This window comes from Panthera onca, chromosome E3 (genome assembly GCF_046562875.1).
Source record: "Panthera onca isolate mPanOnc1 chromosome E3, mPanOnc1 haplotype 2, whole genome shotgun sequence".
In the NCBI taxonomy this organism is placed as follows: Eukaryota; Metazoa; Chordata; class Mammalia; order Carnivora; family Felidae; genus Panthera; species Panthera onca.
Window position 1 is genome coordinate 7,836,623 of NC_138354.1, and position 16,363 is coordinate 7,852,985.

Sequence of the window (16,363 nt, forward strand, 5' to 3'; positions counted from 1 at the left end):
GCTTCGGATTCTGTGTCTCCCTCTCTCTCTGCCCCTCCCCTGCTCTCTCTCTCTCTCTCAAAAATAAATAAATATTAAAAAACATTAAAAGAAAAAAAATGTGAGGAGGGAGCCTGGGTGGCTTAGGGCTAAGTGTCCGACTTTGGCTCAGGTCATGATCTCATGGCTCGGCTCGTGAGTTCAAGCCCCACATCAGGCTCTGCTGTCAGTGCAGAGCTCACTTTGGATCCTCTGCCCCCCTCTCTCTGCCCCTCCCCTGCTCTCTCTCTCTCAAAAATAAAAAAAAAATAAAAAAAAATAAATGTGAGGAGGGATTGGAAACAGTATAGACAACTTGTTTAAGGAGTTTTGCTATATAGAACAACAAAGAAATGGAGCGATAATGGGGGAGTACGGTGTATTCAAAAAAGATTTTTTTTTTCCTTTTTAAGACAAGACGGGGAAAAAAAAGCATATTTGTATATCTGTGGGAATGAGCCAATGAAAAGAGACAACAAGACGATTAAATGGGATGTAGTGGCGGGTTGACCTTAGCTGGGAGCATGATCATCAGTTCATCACTAGTGACAGGAGGAGGGCACAGCGGAGCATGGTGGTGAATTAGGAGCTTTTAGTCTCTTGGTGGCTTCTGTTTTCTCGCCGAATTGGGAAGTGAGATGGCGCTGAGGAGCTGTACAGGAAGCACAGAGGGTTGAACAGAGAGGGGTGAGGATGTAAGTCATCTAGGAGTGCAGGAGAGTGACTGGACTAGAGAAATCTCGTCTGAATGCTGGGCAGCATGAGGGCACACTTCAGGTTCATGGTCATGAATTTGAGATGAGCTCCCATAGTTGGATGTTTTCTTCAGCCACATTTAGCTGCTTGGGCAGGTTCAAGCTGGGCGGGGAGTTGCATTTACCTGGGCTGTGGTTTTGCCAGGAGGTTAATAAAGTGAGAGAGGGACAAGGGAGAGCTTTTCACTGACCATGAACTTTAAGCTGGATAAGAAGGGAAGTGAGTGGGGGACTGGGAAGAGGGCAGGATCAGTGGATTGGGGTGCAGTGAGGTGGAGGATTGTTGGGGTCAAGGCATGACAAAGACCCTTTCCTTGACCAAACTTCAGTCAGGCTTCTCTGAGCCCTCTTTAGACTTGGCCCCCATCCTTGCTGGGCCTGCCTCGCCTGGCCTAGTTTAGGGAGAATCTTCCCACCCTTGATACTTGATATCTGATCACCCTGGCCTGCCTTCAGCAAGAATCCTAAGTCTGTTTAGCTAGAACCCCCCCATGCTCTTTGTAATTTCCCATCACTGACTCCCTCGTTCTGCTTGTTGGCTAGAAATGCCCAGCTGCCTTTGCTGTAGAGCCCCAACTCTTTCCCCTATTGTGACCGTTCTGACACCTATTGGAATGGTCCTGAATAAAGTCTTCTTTACCATTTTAACAAGTGTCAGATTAATTTTTTTCCCCCTTAGGAGGCATACCAGAAAAGGTGAATGGAAAGGAGGGCCTGCAGTTATTTACCGGCAAGGACAACATCTGGGCACAGCCACTGGGTATCGTGGAGCGTGAGATCTATGCAGATCTGTGTTCAAGCAACTGCCACGCCCGGATATTGGAAGTCTCATCAGTACGGATATTGAAATCATCAAAAACTGCGACAGGATGGTGCTGGAGAGACCCACGAGCCAAACTCTGTTATGGTTAGCAGCGATGACCACTGAAGATGCCACAGTTCAGTTGCTCATGAGACCTCTCCCTGGCAAAGCCAACCTTTGGGCTGCTTTAAGCCGGTTCCTCTCCTAGGGACATGTTGCAGAGAATCTATAGCCAAAGGCCAGTGACCCTAAAAGCACTGTTCATTTTCTGAGGCTCAAATGACGGTGTAGCCACAAAGGACTATGTCAAAGTTAAGCAAGTGATTACGAAAGCTCTCCCAGCTTCAGCTTCCCTAAGAAGTACTTACCTCACAGAGTGCTTATGCATATATAAGGTAGCACGACGTGCAAATAACTTACTGAACATTTCGGCATTGTTTTCGAGTGTCGGTCAGTTCATCCAACCCTCTCGCAGCAACCTCATGCAGGCAGGGCTCTATTTAGTCCCCGTTTTATAGATGAGGAAACGTTACCAGGTGGTGCTACAGTTGATGGTAACTGTAAAGAGTGAGGAGGGGAGGAGGTCCCATCTCCCGGAGGTTCACAAGTCCTGTCATGTCTGTTAGAGGGGACGACACCTTGCAGGGAGGCTGGGAGGCGGCAGGAGGACCTTGCGGACCGACGGTGGCCGGCGCAGCCAGGGCTCTTCCGGACCAGCGGCCGATGGCTCCCTCCGATGGCGGACGCGGAGAACGCAGCCGGTTGGGATGGACCAGGCGTGAGGGGCGGGTCTCCGCGGGGGTGAGGGCTGAGGCCCGTATCCAGAGACATTCCAGGGATTCGAGAGGCCGGAGGAATAGGACTCCGGAAGGCGCCGAGCGACGCGGCCCCGCATTCCCGGCGACGCACCTGGGCCAGGTGTCACATCCCCGCCCACCTGCAGCTGTCTTCCGCCGTCGCCGCACGCCCCTTTCCGTGGTGGCGCCTCCGGGCGTCTCCGCGAGCTCGGAGTGGGCTCCCGCCCGCATAAAGGGTGCCTGTTTGCACGGGGGTGATGGGCCGCTTTAGGGGCCGTGGCCTCCACCTTGCCGGAGACGCATCCCTGAGGGGCGACCCAGGGCAGTATCCCAGGCGCGTGTGGAGCGGGAGCCGCGCCGGCCCCCGGAGCCCGAGGGGGGAGGGGCTTCCCCGGGGGCGCGCCCACGGGGCGGGGCTGGGCGCCGGGACCAATGGGGCGCGCGGGCTGGGGGGGGGGGCGGGCTCCGGGCCTGGCATCCCGGTAGCTGCAGCTGGCTTTTCCGGCACCCGCGCCCCCTCGGCCCGTAGCCGACCCCTCCGGCTCTCGGGGATTCCCCCCTCCCCCGGGCGGCTGCGTCCTCCGGGCGGGTGAGTGAGCGCCCCGCCACACTCGGGCTGTGGGGATGCGCCTGGCCCGGGAGCCGCGGATCTCGGCCCCCTCGAACCGGCCCCGGGAGAAAGTGGGCAGGAACCGGTGTCAGGGCCGGGAGGAAGACCCACCTTGTGTTGCTGGCCTGTGTCTTTGTTTTGGTAGTCGAGGGGTGTGTTTGGGTTGGTCGAGTTTGGAGGGTGCCTTGTGTGGGTGGGAGGAATCTGGTGAGGCTGGGGGGAGAGGAGCTCGTTTGAAATGGGTTGAAGGAGAGGATTGATGGAGGGCGGGGCAATGGGAGATTTGGAGATTTCTCTTTGCCTTGGGTGAGGTGATTGCTTGGGGGAGTTAGGATGGGGACAGTTCAGGACTTCGGAGGAGGGGGTGAGGAGGGCTTCCTGCCGGTAACTCACTTCCCTTTTGGGGGATTTGTTTCCTCTTATACTGCTAGTTAGTTGAAAAGGGAGAGTATCTTTGCCTCTTCCCAGAACCATTGCCATCCCTAGTCTCCCGGATTTGGGGGAAGGGTGGCCCCCAGGAGCTGGGAGGGGACTTGGTACCCAAATGCTGAGGGTGTGGAGTCTGCCATTGCCCAGGGAAGTGGCAAGGACTAGTCTGCTCCCCAGGAACTCTGAATTGCTGGTGAGTGAGTGAGTGAGTGAGTGTGTGTGTGTGTTTCTTGAAGCTCTTCCTTTTGGGGAGGTTTCCAGGTGTTCGGTTAGAGGTGTTTTTGAGGGGCTCCGTGAAGCTGCTTTCCATTAAGTAACACTGTCTTTTGCAGGCCTCATAACCCATTGGTGGCATCTTCTGCCTGCTCTCCACCATGGCCAGCGAGAATTCTCCTCTGCTGGCCTACCGGCTCCTGGGAGAGGAGGGGGTTGCCTTCTCTGCCAATGGGGCCGGGGGTCCTGGAGGGGCATCTGCCCGGAAGCTCTCCACCTTCCTGGGTGTGGTGGTGCCCACGGTCCTGTCCATGTTCAGTATAGTTGTCTTTTTGAGAATTGGTAAGTGGGGTGGTGGGGTTTGCTCTGGGGTGCAGGGGGGGGGTGGAGGAGGGGTGGGACTGGGAAGAGTTTGGGGAAGGGTCCCGGGAGAAGTAGATGGATGGGAGGCTTGGGGAGAGGGCTCCCCATGGCCCTGTGTTGAGCTCTGCCCTGGAAGTAACTGATGACCAGTGTGGTGTGGGGACGCATGAGCCACCTTCTGACCTGCTTTGCCACTCCCGTCCCAGGGTTCGTGGTGGGCCATGCTGGGCTGCTGCAGGCTTTGGCCATGCTGCTGGTTGCCTACTTCATCCTGGCGCTCACCGTCCTCTCTGTCTGTGCCATCGCCACCAACGGAGCTGTGCGGGGGGGTGGAGCCTACTGTATCCTCCAATGTTGATGGACTGGGGTCTGGGCTCTTCTGTCTTGTAGGGAGGAGGAGGGGCAAGGGCAGGGCAAGAGGGAGGCAGGTTCTAATCAATGTTCAGCAGGTGGGCTGATATGGGGAAGGTGACCAACATGGCCTTTCCGCGTATCTTACTGCTACTCTCCAGTCTATCAGGTGTCTTCCCAGCCATCCTTTTGGTTCCCCCAACAGTCTTGTCAATTAGATAGTTCATTTTCCAGATGAGGAAACTGGAATTCAAGAGTATTAGTGGCGCACTGCAAAGCCACGTGGCTTGGGTGTGACCGCTCTGGACAGATTAACACTAGGGACAATCCCAGTGTGTGCCGGGAGACAGGGCTGCAGTGTGCTTTGTGCCTGGAACCTTCCTCCTGCTCCATTTCACTTTCTTTTCCCTTAACACTCATCCCCTGCTTCCACTTTTAGTCATGATCAGCCGGACCCTGGGGCCTGAGGTTGGGGGCAGCATCGGCCTCATGTTCTACCTGGCTAACGTCTGTGGCTGTGCTGTCTCCCTGCTGGGGCTGGTGGAGGCCGTGCTGGATGTCTTCGGGGCTGGTCTGTGTGCCAGGGAGCTCTGTGGGTTTGCGGGGTCTGGGATTCGGGGATCACGAGGGTGAGAGGCCTCTCTAGAAGAGGGGCAAAGTGGTCTATTAGTTTGGCTTTCTTGAGCTCCTACTATGTTCCCAGCCTTAGACATCTGAGAGATTGTCCTGGCCCACAGGCAGCTTACCGTCTAGTTGGAGAGGCCAGGCTAATACCCCTAAATTCAACAGAGCAAGATTGGTGGTATCTACTAGGGAGGGGTAAGATGCTGGGGTACAGTTGAGTAGGGAGGTGGGAAAGATAGTGTCTGAGGACAGGTGGGCCAAAGAGGGGGTCTGTTCCTGCTTTGATTCATGGGTGGGATCTCTCCTGGGGAGTCTTGTCTTCTAACCCTGTTCCTTCCTCTTTGTAGACTCCGCAAGGTCCAGTGGGCTTCAGGTCCTGCCCCAGGGCTACGGCTGGAACCTGCTCTATGGCTCCCTGCTGCTGGGCCTTGTGGGTGGGGTCTGCACACTGGGGGCTGGCCTCTATGCCCGAGCCTCCTTCCTCACATTCCTGCTGGTCTCTGGATCCCTGGCCTCTGTGCTGGTCAGCTTTGTGGCTGTGGGACCCAGGAGCATCCCCTTGACCCCTCGGCCTGGCCCCAATGGCTCCTCCCTGCCGCCCCAGGTTGGCCACTTCACTGGCTTCAACAGCAGCACCCTGAAGGCCAACTTGGGTGGTGAGCTGGGTACAGGGGTGACGGTTCTCAGGACAAGGAGCAAGCATGTGGGAGGAGGCAGGCCCTTGGAAGCCCTGGATGAGAACAGATGCCAGAGAGAATCAGGGGCAGGAGGGCAGATCTCAGAACAGCTCAGATTATTCAGGATCTGTCTAGTATGCTTGGCCCAGTGGGGCGTGAGAGCGACCACGAGACAGTTCCTGCCTTAGAGGAACTTTTTTTAGTTGGAAAGATAAAATGTGCATTCAGGAAACAATTAAACAGCACAATAAGACCAAAGTGGTTCACATAGATGGGAATCAGGAGAGGAGTTGGGAGGAGGGCTGGGGGCGAGCAGGGAGAGCTGGGAGGTGGCCCGAGGTATATTGGGGAATTCAGGTAGGAGCGAGAGGGACGGTGTCTCAGGAAGGGGCAACGCAAAGGCGTAGAGGGAGGAGTGAGGAGAGTGGGGGGAGTGATGAGGCCAGCTGAGCCAGGGGCTGTGATGGGTCAGGGCTGGGGTCTTGGGGTGGGCTGTTTGTGACATGTGAGGAGAAGGTGGCGGGGCCAACATGCCTGGGTCCCTATGAGGGGTACTGACGCCTTCTTCTCCCTGGGAACCATCTCTCAGCTGGCTACTCCAAGGACTATACCACGGGGGCCATGATGAACTTCGCCAGTGTCTTTGCTGTCCTTTTTAATGGCTGCACGGGCATCATGGCGGGGGCCAACATGTCAGGTGAGGGTCCCTGCCTGCTGCCCCCTGGGGGTGTAGGGCTGCCACCCTGTGCCCTGGTGGGAGCGCTGAGGGCTCAGGAATGTAAGAGATGGTAGATGGCTGATGTCTCCCCTTCTGCCCCTCTCCCTCCAGGGGAGCTGAAGGACCCCAGCCGGGCCATTCCCCTGGGCACCATTGTCGCTGTCGCCTACACCTTCTTCATCTACACCCTGCTTTTCTTCCTCTCCAGCTTCACCTGTGACAGGTGCCTGGGGAGGGGGCTGGCCTGGCCCTTGAGGGGGGTGGAATGGGGCCGCAGAACAAGGTTGCCACCCCTGGATCACCAAGGGAAGCACAGGCCGAGGGGGAGCAGGTACCCCCATTGTTGGGGTGCAGGGAAAACGGAGACTGTTTCTCCCTCTGGGAGAGAGAAGGAGCGGCCGCCGGTGATGGGGACAGCCGGGTAATTGGTGGTAGCCAGCCTGTAGCCAGAGTTTGCTGTGTCCCTGGGACTGTTGTAAGCACTTGGTTTTAGGGGGTGGGGGATAGCTGCTTCTCAATGCGTATTTCCATAAATATTTGGTTTCTTGTGCATACAACGTTGGGAATGTCCACCATGTGATTAAATCCAAAGCAGCCCAAAGATCAACCAGTGAATACCATGTCTTTCCCCTCCGGGCACACATGATGTATTACAATGGCCTTTGATCCTGGGTCAGTTGAGAATCCCCAGGAATACCCAGTTCTTGACCTCACGAAGAGTCAGAGCACTTTGCTCACGGAGGCCCTAGATGCACCTGTGTTCTCTGCATCCTCCTTTCCCCCCCGCCAGGACCTTGCTGCAGGAGGACTATGGGTTCTTTCGCGCCATCAGCCTGTGGCCCCCACTGGTGCTGATTGGTATCTACGCCACGTCGCTCTCGGCCTCCATGAGCTCCCTCATCGGGGCCTCCCGCATCCTCCACGCTCTGGCTCAAGATGACCTCTTTGGTGCGCCGCCCCCTGCTCCTCGCCCGGCTCTGAGCACACCCTCCCGTGTCTGTCTCTCTCTCCGCTTGGCCCTGGGCTGATGTGTCCGCCACGGTGTTTCTGTTTGCACAGGAGTGATCTTGGCGCCGGCCAAGGTCGTGTCCCGAACAGGGAACCCCTGGGGGGCTGTGCTCTATTCTTGGGGCCTAGTGCAGGTAAGCCTTCTTTCCGGCTGTCCTTCCCCTTCCCCTGGGCTCCTTCTGGTTCTGTTCCCAGGACCAGGAGGGGCTTGGGCTTGGGCTGGGAGAGTGAACGAAAAGGCAGGATGCATTGGCATTTGGTCGGGGGGGTGCGTGCATGCCCAGCCTCTCGGTCCTTGTGTAGCTGGTGCTCTTGGCTGGGAAGCTGAACACGCTGGCTGCTGTGGTCACCGTCTTCTACTTGGTGGCCTATGCTGCGGTGGACCTGTCCTGTCTGAGCCTGGAGTGGGCCTCAGCCCCTAACTTCCGGTGAGTGCAGAAGTGGCCTGTGTCCTCAGAGACCAAGGGGGAGGCGTGGGAAGGGCTCGGTCCAGGGGACCGAGGTTGGAGATGGAGGCCATGGCAGGCCCTGAGTGCCCTTCCTTCTCTCCCCCACCCCAGCCCCACCTTCAGCCTGTTCTCCTGGCACACCTGCTTGCTGGGGGTGGCCTCCTGTCTGCTCATGATGTTCCTCATCAGCCCCGGGGCCGCCGGCGGCTCACTGCTTCTCATGGGCCTTCTTTCCGCCCTGCTCACTGCTCGAGGAGGCCCCAGTAGCTGGGGCTACGTCAGCCAGGCCTTGCTTTTCCACCAGGTTGGGGGGCTCGGAGGAGGGTAGGGAGGGGGGAGGCAGTCTGGGATCCCCCATCCCGCTCCAAGTAGGCCTCCTTCTGCCGTGGCCGGAATCAGGGTTCTTGTCCGAGAGGTGGTGAGTGGGGGCTGCCCTCTTGAGCCCTTCCTCTCCACACCTCACCCCTGGTCCCAGGTACGTAAATACCTGCTCCGGCTGGATGTCCGGAAGGACCACGTGAAGTTCTGGCGGCCCCAACTGCTGCTACTGGTGGGGAACCCCCGGGGCGCCCTGCCTCTGCTGCGGTTGGCCAACCAGCTCAAGAAGGGGGGCCTCTATGTCCTGGGCCACGTCACCCTGGGAGACCTTGGTGAGTGGCCCTCTGTTCCCTTCCCAGCCTCTTCCTCCCTCACGTTTCAGACATTCTTCGTGTTCTTTGGGTTCAGAGGCCTCATGCTTCTTCCCTGACGACCCTTCCAACCAGCCCGAGCCCTGCCCAGACTGTTTTCTTTGGCCCATTTGGGATTTGGATTTGAGGAGAAGGTACAGGGGTTTGGCCCACATCTACTACCTCCCTTCTCTGCAGACTGCCTGCCCTCGGACCCTGTGCAGCCCCAGTACGGGGCATGGCTCAGCCTGGTGGACAGAGCCCAAGTGAAGGCCTTCGTGGACCTCACCCTCTCGCCCTCCGTGCGCCAGGGAGCTCAGCATCTGTTGCGGATCTCCGGCCTTGGTGAGCTACTTCTCCCCGGGTCCCCTCGGCCCCCTCTGTGGCCCCTTTTAATCTCTGCTACCATCCCCCAGAGTAAACCACAGAGTGCAGACTCACAGTCTAGTGCAGATAAGACGCAGGGCTCAACTCAAAGATACCGGATGGTGTGTGAGAAGGTCCTGGAGGAGATGCTTAAGGGCTGGCGATGGGTGCCACTGACATTTCTTTTTTTCTGACCCAAAAGTTGGGGTACAAGCTCTGAAGAGCATGCTGTGTTCCTGGGGACAATGGGAGAATTACTTGAGGCAGGGGGGCTGCTCCATCAAATCTAGGGCAGATGGTTTCTAATCATCCCACTTCAAGACCGCTATGAGCTGATGCGGCTAGTGACAAGATGGTATACTCAGCTGGGCCTTAGAAGGGGTGGAGAAGGAAGGGCTGGTGTGACATGGCCTCCGGAGACCACAGAGGATGCAGAGGGTGAGTGGGGCTGAAGCTTCCCGAGCCAGTGGAAGAGTCTCTGCCTTGTTACTCTGCCTTAGTGCGAAGGCCTTCAGCCTTACGCCCCGGCTTCCTCCAAATCTGGGCTGAACTGCCTCCTTCTTTCTCAATCCTAGGGGGTGTCAGTCCCCTCTCTGGGCACATGCTCCGTTCTCCGTTTAGATCTGGCTAAAGTTCAAGCGTTTGGGGGCTGTTGGCAAGCATTATGAGACAGTCCCTGGAGCATCTGAGAGTCTGGTCTCTCCTCAGCCCCACATTTTGTGGGGGAACCTGTGCCAGGAGACCACTACTTCTACGAAATTTATCCTGAGGAAAGCGATTGCAATGAAGGGGAAGGATTTCCTCGAAATAGTTAAGTCCTCCCGACGTGCAGAACTTGATTTACTGGTGGATTTTGAGCAACCCATTTGTTTCATGAGAAAAAGCCTTAGACAAGATCTCAGAAGTTTTCTGTGAACTCAGCCCTGTTGAAGGGCGGGGGTGGGGGGGATGGGGGGAGAGTATCCAGTTCCACATTGGTTCAAAAATGGAAAAATCAGGAGCTGTCAGCAGGGACCTGGGGCACTGTATTCACTTCACACACGGGTTCAGAGACTTAGAGGGTGGCCTCTGCTGCTGGGTGCCTTGTGTTCGCCTGTGGACCCGGTATCCACCTGCTGTGAGCCTTGGGGCAAGTGACTTCACCGCTCTGTGCCTCAGGTTGCTTACCTGTGAGAGGGGTGAGTAAATGGCCCCTACCTCCTGGTGTTGCTTCACGAGTTAAAACACAAAGTGCTTTCAGCGGGCCCTGGCCCTTCGTTAGTGCGCAGATGGTAGCTGCTTTTTGTCCAGGGATCTTGCTTTGGACTCACCACCATTAGGGCTTTGCAGTAGTAGTAGAAACAGATCGGGCCAGTTCTCATCACCCCCCAGCAGAGTCTGAGGTGCTGTTTCCCTGGGGATGGAGCCCACGAACTTGACTACTGACTACTCAGGGCGGTGTGGTCTGCCCAGTAGACTCAGACTCTCATCTCCCATCACGAAAAAGGTGTGCTGCTAGCTAGAAGCTTGCAGTGGAGGCCTCCTACTGCCGAGTACCGGAAGTGCTCGTTAGTTAGAAGAATCCTAAGGCGAACTTTGCCCACTTAAGTGGGGAGATTAGTCACGGAGGTGCAACAAATAAACGCATGCAAGAGCGTCTGGGAAAAGGAAAAGTCGTTATGCAAACGTGCATAGTGTTGCCCGGAGAGCTCAAGCACGAGGCGAATGCCATGCCTGATGGCTGACGTGTGGTGCTGCCGGCGTGTACGAGTGGGCGCGCGTTAGCGTGGTGTAAACTCAGCCCGTGAGTCTGATTCCTGTTGGTTCCTTCCCACCTCCTCCTCTCTGCCCCCAGGTGGCATGAAGCCCAACACGTTGGTCCTGGGTTTCTACGATGATGCTGCACCCCAGGACCACTTCCTGACAGACCCTGCTTTCTCCGAGGCTGCTGATGGCACCCAGGAGGGCGGGTCCCCAGCCCTGAGCACCCTGTTCCCTCCACCCCGGGCTCCCGGGAGCCCCCGGGCTCTCAGTCCCCAGGACTATGTGGCCACGGTGGCAGACGCCCTCAAGATGAACAAGAATGTGGTTCTGGCCCGGGCCTGTGGGGCCCTGCCCCCTGAGCGGCTGAGCCGGGGGTCTGGGGGCACCTCCCAGCCGCATCACGTGGATGTGTGGCCCCTCAACCTGCTGCGGCCCCGGGGCGGGCCCGGCTATGTGGACGTGTGCGGCCTTTTCCTACTGCAGATGGCAACCATCTTGGGCATGGTGCCTGCTTGGCACAGTGCCCGGCTCCGGATCTTCTTGTGCCTGGGGCCTCGAGAGGCCCCCGGGGCGGCTGAGGGGCGGCTGCGGGCACTGCTGAGCCAGCTGAGAATCAGGGCCGAAGTACAGGAGGTGGTGTGGGGCGAGGGGGCTGGGTCTGGGGAGCCTGGGGAGGAGGAGGAAGGGGACTTTGTGAATGGCAGGCGGGGAGATGCTGAGGCAGAGGCCCTGGCAGGCAGCGCCAACGCCCTGGTTCGGGCCCAGCAGGGGCGCAGCAGAGGAGAAGGGCCTGGTGGGCCTGAGGGTGGGGATGGCGAGGGTGGGCCTGCCACGGCCCTCACTTTCCTGTACCTGCCTCGGCCGCCAGCTGATCCTGCCCGCTACACCTGCTACCTGGCGCTGCTGGAGATTCTGACCCGTGACCTGGGCCCCACACTGCTCATTCATGGCGTCACCCCGGTCACTTGCACTGATCTCTGATGCCCGGGTCCTGAAGCAGAGTGTGCAGGTCCAGCGACCTGCCTTGGTTAGTGGATGTGAAGGGGAAGGGCAGCCTTCCGGCCTGCTCCACATACGGGAGTTTCCCAGGGGAAGTATTAGGGGATCCTGGGCTGGGGCGTCCCGTCCCTGGGAGAGGGGCTTCAGTGTCCCCGCCACGCTGGGGGAGGAAGCCAGCAGTCCTCCCCACTGGCCTCCTTCCTTCACCGGTGCCTTGATGGAGGCTGGGTCTCTGCTTGGACTCTAGGCTACCTCAGTTTCCCCTCGCCCAACAGATTCACAGACCGCTGAGGTTGTGATGTTTTTGTTGTTTTATTTTTCTAACCGCTGAACGTGAATAAAAGACCAAAACACTATGGGCTGGCCGAATACTGCTGCGGGGGGGTGGGGTGGGGTGGGGAAGGGGGCGGGGGGGGGTTCGTAGGTGGGACGGAAGAGGGAGAGATCTGTATGGGGGAGTGTGGGAAAGAGCAGCGCTGGAGCGTCCCAGCAGCGAGGTGGCCACGTGCAAGACTTGGGGCGCCAGCCTGGGGGCACTGGCAGAACCGGAGGCTGCCGTGGAAAGTCCTCCCAGCTCGGCAGGAGGGGGCTGACTGGGGGAGGGACGGCGGTTTAGGGCCTAGGGGGCCACGTGACCCTCCCCCAGGAATGCGGTGACGTCACCGGGGGCGTGGCTGTCCCCAAAATTGGGGAGGAAGGGGAAAAAAAAAAAGCCAGAAAAAGTTTCTTTCCTGGAGTCCCAAACGAGGTGTGGGACGGAAGAAGGGGTCAAGACCAGAGGCTTGGGACTACACGGGGGCCGATCGCTGTCTGGAGTCCCCTGTTCCAGGCCATGTCGGGGCCCACCTGGCTCCCCCCAAAGCAGCTGGAGCCTGCCAGAGCCCCTCTGGGAAGAGCACTCTCCCGAGGTGCCCCGGGGCCGCCGCCAGCCCACGGAGCAGGTAAAGCAGCTCCAGTGCCGCTGAGGAGGCCAGGCCGTTCCTCGCTCACCTCTGCCTTCTGCCTCCCGCCTGTCCCTGCCACCCCTTCCCTGAAGCTCTTCCGGCTTCCTGCCGTTCCTGCTCCTCCCGCTCCCTTCTTGGACCCCAGGTGTGGGGGGGAGGGGAGATGAGGGACCCTAGAGCGCGGCCTCCAGAAGTGTCACCCTCCTCTCCCCATCCCCACCTTGGCTCTCTCTTCCCTCACCCCAGCACTTCAGCCCCACCCCAGGGTCAATTTTTGCCCCCTCCCATCTGAGCAGTGTTACCAGGCCCCGGGGGGACCGGATGATCGGGGGCTAGCCTGGGTGGGGTGCCATGGAGCACCCCAGCGCTCACAGGTGAGAACCTGGAATTGGGGGATGGGGGGGCGGGAGGTGTGGGCACCCGGGACAGGTGATTTGAATTCTCCCTGCTTTTGCTTCATCCCCAGGGGCTCCCCCAAGACAGGGGGGCCTTGCGCCCAGGAAGTCTGGATGCTGAAATAGATTCGCTGACCAGCATGCTGGCTGAACTGGATGGAGGTCGTGGTCATGCCCCACGGCGGTCAGACCGGCAGGTGACCCACTGGCCTGCCTTGTCCCTCCCCTGCTCCTTGTCTCCTGCCCTCCTCCCCACTCCCTAGTTTGATCCCTTCTCTAGATTCTCAGTCTAGCCCAGCCCTCTCTGTGTGAGTGATACACACAGGAACGTGGAAGAAGCTGGCCCACCTGAGCCTACCAGGTTGTCTACCTCTTGAGGATGAGCCCTTGTCAAAGACCAGTGGTTATCTCGGGGCCGCACAAACGGGGGCTTCCACAGGTGTGCGTCCTGGAATGGGTCTGCTCACTCCCGGTCTGTGTTTCTCCCCAGGCTTATGAGCCCCCTCAGCCCCATGCCTACCGCACGGGCTCAGGTTCCCTGAAGCCGAACGGAGGGGGTGTTCCGATTCCTCCCCAACAGCTCTCTGCGTCCTCCTATGGGGGTCCCACTCCGGCCTCCTATGCTACAGCCAGCACCCCCGCCGGTCCTGCCTTCCCCGTGCAAGTGAAGGTGGCACAACCGGTGAGAGGCTGTGGCCCCCCAAGGCGGGGGGCCTCTCAGGCCTCCGGGGCCCTCCCGGGCCCCCACTTTCCTCTCCCAGGCCGAGGTGAAGTGTGGGGGGCTGGCTATAGGAGCCACCGTGAGCCAGGTCCAGGGGGTAAAGAGGAGGCCGCAGGAGGAGGACGAGGTGGCAGGTACGGACCCCAGGTAAGTCCCGGGTAACTGGGATTTGGGGTCCTCACAGACAACTGGATACTGATTGGGTGGGCGGGGGTGGTGTCTAATGCCCTTGTTGTCAGAGGCCTGTCGGGTTGGTGCTCTGGGTGAGCACGCTGTGCTGGTCAGAAAATATAAGAGGGTAGGGCTAGGGCTGTTCACTGGCTCCTGAGGTGTGCCCCTGGGCCCGGCGCTGAGCCCTTCTCAGATGAGACTTCTGGGTGGAATTGCCTGGTCACCTTCAGGAAGTTTGACAGCACAGAGAGCTAGAGGTAGGGCTGAACCCCTGATTCCCTCCTCTCAGGTCCCCCTGAGCCAGCCTCCTGAAGAGGAGCTTGAGAGGCTGACCAAGAAGCTGGTGCACGACATGAACCACCCTCCCACAGGGGAGTACTTTGGTGAGCTGACCCGAGGTGGGAAGGGGGCTGGAGAGTCAGAGGGCCAGAGAATCTACCTTTCTCTTCTGTACTGACTCACCTTGTCCTTCCTTGTCCCCAGGGCGGTGTGGTGGCTGTGGAGAAGATGTGGTTGGGGATGGGGCTGGGGTTGTGGCCCTGGACCGTGTCTTTCACGTCGGCTGCTTTGTGTGTTCTACGTGCCGGGCCCAGCTTCGGGGCCAGCATTTCTATGCCGTGGAGAGGAGGGCGTACTGTGAGAGCTGCTACGTGGTGAGTAGGTGGGCTGGGGGTGTCAACAGCAGGAGACAGGGGGCTTCCATCTAAGGTGGGGACCATATGCCCGAGCCCCATAAAAGGTACAGAGCTCAAAGTGGGGGGGGCACTAAACTGACACATAAGAAGGGAGGAATTATAAAAGTTGCTAAATACTGGCTGCTGGAGGGAAAGGACAATGGTCCCTTACAAATGCCAGACATTTTAGAGTTAAGGGAATGTGTTAAATTCCCACACCGCCACCCCTGTGGAGCACCTATGACTACTGAAGGAAACTGAAGCTGAGACTAAGTCACTTATCTGGGAGGCTGCTGTGCTAGGACTTCTACGCAGATCTGTTCAAGGCCACTTTTCTTTTCTTTTTTTTTTTTTAACGTTTATTTATTTTTGAGACAGAGAGAGACAGAGCATGAACAGGGGAGGGGCAGAGAGAGAGGGAGACACAGAATCTGAAACGGGCTCCAGGCTCTGAGCTGTCAGCACGGAGTCTGACGCGGGGTTCGAACTCACGGACCGTGAGATCATGACCTGAGCCGAAGTCGGACGCTTAACCGACCAAGCCACCCAGGCACCCCAAGGCCACTTTTCAATGAATCTCTTGCAGGGGGCTACATAAGCAGATGGGTGGGCCAGCGGGCCTCCCCAGCCCCAAACTTCCTACCCTCCTTCCTGTTAGGCCACCCTGGAGAAGTGCTCCACATGCTCCCAACCCATCCTGGACCGGATCCTACGGGCGATGGGGAAGGCCTACCACCCTAGCTGCTTTACCTGTGTGGTGTGCCACCGTGGCCTTGATGGCATCCCTTTCACCGTGGATGCCACCAGCCAGATCCACTGCATTGAGGACTTCCACAGGTCAGGCTGGGTCTCCCACCTTTGTCTCAGATGTCTGACCTTCCCCATCTTCCCCACTTGTCCTTCATGCCCCAGCATTGGTCTCCCACCCCTGGCCTGGTCTCTTTCTTGTTAACATCACTCTCTTTTCTAAGATCTAAGACCATACCCCTGGTCTCTCCTGTTCCCTCGTGTATCCTGCCTTCTCTGGGCTCCATGGTTAGTCCCCTCCAACCCTGGGGCTTGACAGCCTCCTTGGTTCCCTCCTGACCCAGGAAGTTTGCCCCACGATGCTCAGTATGTGGTGGGGCCATCATGCCTGAGCCAGGTCAGGAGGAGACCGTACGAATCGTTGCTCTGGATCGCAGTTTTCACGTTGGCTGTTATAAGTGCGAGGTCAGGGGGCCTGGGCAAGGGGAAGCGGGGGTTCTTGGAGTCTGGGGTGCTGGATATGGTAGAACCCAGGGATCCAGGCCCGATAGAAAGGTGTTGCTTCTGTCTCAACAGGAGTGTGGGCTGCTGCTCTCTTCCGAGGGTGAGTGTCAGGGCTGTTACCCGCTGGATGGGCACATCTTGTGCAAGGCTTGCAGTGCCTGGCGCATCCAGGAGCTCTCAGCCACCGTCACCACTGACTGCTGAGTCTCCCCAGAAGCACCTGTTGCATTCTCCCACCCTCCCTGACATCTACCCTTACAACTTTGTCACCAAATGCTGTCTCCTCTTCCCCCAATCATGAAATAATAATCCCTCAAGAGTTTACAAAACCCACTGAAGCGTGTCGTCTCATCTGATTCTCACAGCAGCCTAACACACGCACAACTGTTGCACCTCCCTGCGTTTTTATAGAAGTGATCTCAGATGACATGATTCCCAAATGGCAGTACCAAGGTCAGAGCCTGGGTCTTCCTGGTCCTAGTCCTGGTTTTTGGCAACTATACTGTACACCCTCTCCCCGTGCTGGGAGTGAGCTGCGGCATGCTCCAGGGAGGCAGCATCTCCTACTCTTAAGCCTCACACTCCACTCCCTGAACAAGGACTTGGGTGTTATCTCC

The 16,363-nt window shown here is 58.2% G+C and overlaps 3 protein-coding genes and 1 long non-coding RNA gene across 7 annotated transcripts in view; 2 read left to right on the forward strand and 2 right to left on the reverse strand.

Annotated features, from left to right (window-relative positions):
- Positions 1-2,736, reverse strand: part of EPHB4 (EPH receptor B4) — a 31,679-nt gene extending 28,943 nt beyond the window's left edge. Inside the window, exon 1 of the mRNA XM_078439835.2 lies at positions 1,996-2,736. Coding sequence (XP_078295961.1) covers positions 1,996-2,002 — 7 coding nt within the window. The 5' untranslated portion in view covers positions 2,003-2,736. The remainder of the gene's footprint in view (positions 1-1,995) is intronic.
- On the reverse strand, positions 397-1,989 carry LOC132689519 (uncharacterized). The gene is made up of 2 exons (XR_009615037.1): positions 1,502-1,989; positions 397-670 (listed from the first exon to the last, which is right to left on the reverse strand). It is a non-coding gene; the product is annotated as an uncharacterized LOC132689519 (long non-coding RNA).
- An 84-nt stretch (positions 2,737-2,820) lies between the features above and the next one.
- On the forward strand, positions 2,821-11,946 carry SLC12A9 (solute carrier family 12 member 9). Of its 3 annotated transcripts, XM_060649309.3 has the most exons (15): positions 2,822-2,961; positions 3,451-3,604; positions 3,744-3,966; positions 4,194-4,328; positions 4,778-4,909; positions 5,310-5,618; positions 6,229-6,336; positions 6,469-6,580; positions 7,148-7,305; positions 7,417-7,499; positions 7,669-7,793; positions 7,926-8,118; positions 8,290-8,464; positions 8,681-8,827; positions 10,683-11,946. In XM_060649309.3, the coding sequence occupies exons 3-15, from the start codon at positions 3,786-3,788 to the stop codon at positions 11,570-11,572; spliced, it is 2,748 nt and encodes a 915-aa protein (XP_060505292.1). In that variant the 5' UTR covers positions 2,822-2,961; positions 3,451-3,604; positions 3,744-3,785; the 3' UTR covers positions 11,573-11,946. The 3 variants fall into 3 exon arrangements, with proteins under 3 accessions (XP_060505293.1, XP_060505292.1, XP_060505291.1); XM_060649308.3 differs by lacking the exon at positions 3,451-3,604; XM_060649310.3 differs by lacking the exons at positions 3,451-3,604; positions 4,194-4,328; positions 4,778-4,909 and having other exon boundaries at positions 2,821-2,961.
- Positions 11,947-12,040: 94 nt separating this feature from the next.
- TRIP6 (thyroid hormone receptor interactor 6) lies at positions 12,041-16,079 on the forward strand. 2 transcript variants are annotated; one of them, XM_060649305.3, is made up of 9 exons: positions 12,048-12,531; positions 12,781-12,908; positions 13,001-13,126; positions 13,420-13,797; positions 14,111-14,204; positions 14,305-14,474; positions 15,154-15,332; positions 15,587-15,707; positions 15,819-16,079. In XM_060649305.3, the coding sequence occupies exons 1-9, from the start codon at positions 12,423-12,425 to the stop codon at positions 15,948-15,950; spliced, it is 1,437 nt and encodes a 478-aa protein (XP_060505288.1). In that variant the 5' UTR covers positions 12,048-12,422; the 3' UTR covers positions 15,951-16,079. The 2 variants fall into 2 exon arrangements, with proteins under 2 accessions (XP_060505289.1, XP_060505288.1); XM_060649306.3 differs by lacking the exon at positions 15,587-15,707 and having other exon boundaries at positions 12,041-12,531.
- The last annotated feature ends 284 nt before the right edge of the window (positions 16,080-16,363 follow it).